This window comes from Mandrillus leucophaeus, unplaced genomic scaffold (genome assembly GCF_000951045.1).
Source record: "Mandrillus leucophaeus isolate KB7577 unplaced genomic scaffold, Mleu.le_1.0 Scaffold535, whole genome shotgun sequence".
NCBI lineage: Eukaryota > Metazoa > Chordata > Mammalia > Primates > Cercopithecidae > Mandrillus > Mandrillus leucophaeus.
Window position 1 is genome coordinate 1158160 of NW_012105753.1, and position 4657 is coordinate 1162816.

General features: G+C 34.2%; 1 protein-coding gene across 1 annotated transcript in view; it reads left to right on the forward strand.

The window, feature by feature from the left end:
- The window catches only part of ZGRF1 (zinc finger, GRF-type containing 1), a 102901-nt gene that overhangs the window by 49526 nt on the left and 48718 nt on the right, over positions 1 to 4657 (forward strand). The window contains exons 11-13 of the mRNA XM_011997288.1: positions 958 to 1108; positions 2905 to 3557; positions 4249 to 4387. Of these exons, the coding sequence (XP_011852678.1) occupies positions 958 to 1108; positions 2905 to 3557; positions 4249 to 4387 (943 nt within the window). The remainder of the gene's footprint in view (positions 1 to 957; positions 1109 to 2904; positions 3558 to 4248; positions 4388 to 4657) is intronic.

Genomic DNA, 4657 nt, shown 5'->3' on the forward strand with positions numbered 1-4657 from the left:
CCTGTCTCAGCCTCACGAGTAGCTGGGATTACAGGAGCACGCCACCATGCCTGGCTAGTTTTTTGTATTTTAGTAGAGACAGGGTTTCACTGTGTTGCCCAGGCTAGTCTCAAATGCCTGACCTCAGGTGATCCACCCGTCTCAGCCTCCCAAAGTGCTGGGATTACAGGAGTGAGCCACTGTGCCTGGCTATTGTCATTTATTAAGGAAAATATCATACACTCACTAACATACTCATTTTAGCAAGTTCAAATCATTTACAAGAGTATGAAGTTATAAGTAAAAGAGCTTTTCCCCCAATTCCATTCCCATCTAAAACCACTCTAACAATATGGTATGTATTCTTCCAAATTTTATTCTTTTGTTCTGTGCTTATACAAATATATATATTGTATATATATTTGATCATCATATTAGATTTTAAGGTTATTAATTTCTGGAAGAAGCAGCAAAATTAAATGCTGTTCTAACAAGAATAACATATGAACTGTATAGCTGGGATATGTTTTAAAATTTCACTTCATTTTGGAGCAATGTGTTGAAGTTTAGATCAACTATGGACTTGAGGACATAAGAGAAAACTGTTCAGTCCTTGAGTCTGTAGGGATTTAGACCTTCACAGCTGTAAACATTAGGTCTAATTTGGCCTGAGCCCCTTAGAATGGCAATTGATCTTCAGGACCAAATCCTAATAACCCAGACCAGTCCAAATCAAAATCTGACCCACTTCAAATAAATCTGAAAGATTTTTTGCTCTGTATTTTACTGTTATTCTTGTTGATTTTAGTAAATTTATTCCATCCTTTTTGGAAGAAGTATAGTTGTTGCCCCTACCATAGCTCTACATAATGTGCTTTAAATCATTATTTTTATAACATAGATTACTAGAATTCATTCACACTAAAGAAAAAAATCAGAAGATTTTGGTCTGTAGTTTTGATTCTTCTTTCTGTATAGGTGACATCACCAGAACAAAATGTCTCTACGTTGAGCCCTATTTCTACCTTTTCTTTGAACTCAAGAGATGAAGACTTCATGGTAGAATTCTCTGAGCCGTCCCTGAAAGCAAGAACTTTACCTGATGATCTTCATTTTCTCAACTTGGAGGGTAGTCGTTACCATATTGCTCTAATATCTGTCTATTCATTGAAGAGATGAAATTTTTTATTTGAGAGATTATTACACTAAATATATCTTAGAACCAGATTCAGTGTCATACCCCTTGAAGCCTTTCCATAACCTTTCTTCCTTTGAACTTTTTCTATCATAGATAGCTATTCCAGGTACAATATTCCCTTCTAGCTATCTAGTTCCTTCTTGTTTCTCCTCCCAACTTTGTCAACACAGAGCCCTGAAAGTCTCTTCTACCATTGGTGGTACTTCTCACAGCTGTAACTGCAGCATCTGACCCCTTTACAGTCCCTTCCTGTTCCAGAGGAATGACTGATTGCAAATGTCTCATCAACACCATTGGTTGACCTTAGCATAACCTCTTAGTTTCTCTTTTTGCTTTGGGATCCTGAACTCTTCAACTGCTGTTCCACACTTGCATTCCTAGGACTCTGGATTTTCATATATTTTGGCCCTTCACTATGAGTCAGCTTCTGCTTTTTGATGAATATAATACTATTCTCTAGGATCCCTTTCACTAAAATTTCTTTTCTTCTCTCTTTTCTTATAATCTTATCAATATATCTTCCCCTGATTCTGAATTTATGTTGGGTGAGGGGTGAGTTGTAGATAATTTTTTTGATTTTGGATGGATGATACAAAAAATTTTGTAATGTGAATTGGTAGTTGGGTTAGAGAAGGTTTTATGGGTGTGCTTGGTAGAAGACAACAAGGTAGAGAAGAATCAAATACACGGGAGTGGGTATTCAAGAACAAGTGATATGGTAATGAACAGTAGATGATTTTCACAGTTGTACCATGAATCTTTTAGTTTAATGGATTTTTAACTTTTCTGTCAGTGTTACTTGATTGACTTGTTAGAATTACAGCATAGCACTTTATAAAAGAATACTCATTGGCTCACCTACTGCTCTGCTACTTTCCAGATGATCTCCAGAATGTATTTCCAACAAAACAAAAACTCTGTCAGGAAGGTACATTATTATAAAATAGGTATCCATAGTATTGTCAGATAAAAACTATCAGCTTGCATAATTCTGATGCAGTATTATTCATTTGTTTATATATTCAACAAATATTTATTGCTTCTTAGATTTTTAGGAATATATCACTAAAGCTGCTGACACAGAAAGAATCATTAAACTCTTTCAGACAGAATTTGCCATGAGTTTACCAGAATTCTACTCTTATCAAACACCATTAGATCAAAGTAAAGCTAAAATCTTTTTTACTCTGAAGGGTAACATAATTCATGAGTGTAAAAATATCTAAAGGAAGTTACAATCACATCGTCTGGATTCATGAACCATGAATTTCAGTCTCTGGAGAAAGAATGAAAGTAGTTATAAAAAACTAGTCTAGGTTCTTATCCTGACTCTGCCACTTTGTAGTTATGCTACCTCTAAGCCTTTGTAATCTCATTTGTAAAATGAGAATGATGCATTTTTTGGTTGTTGTTAGCTTTAAAGTGCTTTGAAAATGTTAAGTGCTATATAAACATAATTTAGTAGTTAGGAAAAAAATCATTAGTTAAGGAGGAGAAGAAAAAGAGGGACTTCAACGACCCTAAAAATGTTTCAGTATATATGAATTAAGCTTTGAAATCTTTATTTTTTGAGATTAAAACCATTAATTTTTTTTAAGGAAATAAAATAATATGATTTTTTTTTCAGGGCAAGTTGCTACTTTTTGCTTTTGTATACTCACTGTTTTCTAGAGCCTAGGTGATAACTAGTAGAACATTTTTATTTAATTAGCATTTTGTTTTTTCAGGGATGAAAAAATCCTGTTCTCTGGAGAATGAGAACCTTCAAAGGCTTTCATTAGTAAGTAGGACCCAGGTTCCACTTATTACTTTGCCACCTACTGATGGGCCAGCTGACTTAGACTCTCATTTGTGTGTGATCAACTCTAACACATACAAGTCTTCTGGTTCCCCCATGCTCAACTTGTGTGAAAAGTCAGCAGTTCTTTCTTTTAGCATTGAGCCTGAGGACCAAAATGAAATCTCTTTCTCTGAAGAATCTGGGGAAGTGACTCCAGGGGATGTTTCACTTCTCAATAATATATCTACTCAGAGCAAGTGGCTGAAATATCAAAACACATCCCAATGCAACGTGACTACTCCAGACAGAGTTGATAAGAGAATAACTGATGGCTTTTTTGCTGAGGCTGTTTCTGGGATGCATTTTAGAGACACAAGTAAAAGACAGAGTGATGTTGTCAGTGAAAGCTCTTTGAACTCTGTGCATTTGCAAATGATAAAAGGCATGCTCTATCAACAGCAGCAGGATTTTAGCAGCCAAGAATTGGTTTCCAGAAAGAAAGTACTTTCTCTGAATTTAAAGCAGACTTCTAAGACAGAGGAAATTAAAAATGTATTAGGAGGGTCTATCTGCTACAACTATAGTATAAAGGATTTACAGGTGAGGAAATGTACCAGTCTTGTACATTTTTCCAATAGTTATTGTCTGAATTTCAACAAAAGAATTAACAAAATATACTGCATAGGAGCAATTTGAAGAGATGGCTTTTTTTGATCCTAACTCTGAGCTGCAGTCACATCATCTTTTACTTAAAATCTCTCGTAATAGTAGTGAACATTGAATGAAATGATTTATTTGAAAGTATCTGGTACAGTGTCTGGTACATTATCAATACTTAATAAGTGATAGCTCCTATTTTTGTTTCCATCACTACTACCATTACAATGATTGTTTTTACTTTTGACTGTCAATTGTGTTTGCTGATTAAGTCATCATTAGGGTAAAGGTGCATCTTATTTCATGTTAATTGTGAATAATCCTTATTATAGTCATAACCAGAAATAAAGATACATAATGATCCATTCACATCAGTTAAACTTTTCCTAGCAAAAAATATATAAAAACTTATTAAGGGGCAGATAAGAAAAATTACTCTTATTTAGGGTTAAAAATGCCATTCATAGGTATTCTTGCTGTATTTGTTTTCTCATTTAAAATTTGAAAGTAATTTTCAAGAATCCTGGAAATCAAAAGAATTAATTAAAAAAATAAGTCTGTGAAAAATAATTTACTTTTTAGTAAACGGTGTTTTTCTGGAGTTGCTATGATAACTTGAATTATTCCATTGCAGGAGATAAGTGGCTCTGAGCTATGTTTTCCAAGTGGGCAGAAAACAAAATCTGCTTATCTTCCCCAAAGGCAAATTCACATACCAGCTGTTTTTCAGTCTCCTGCTCATTATAAGCAGACTTTCACATCTTGCCTCATAGGTATGGCTGTTGAGTTTTTATTGTATTACGATTGCTGCTTCATGTAAGTAGTAGAATTGTGAGAGTATGATACATTATATTGTGAATTTTCATACTAAATATCTCATTCAAGATTTGTTATTTTTCTTATGTTCTAGTTTTTGAACAGTAACTTTTATTCTAATTTCAGATCAAAACTGAGTTTTAAAAGTGGGAGATGACAATCTTCTTTTTTTTTTTTTTTGAGACAGGATCTCACTCTGTTGCCCAGGCTGGAGTGCAGTGGAGCAG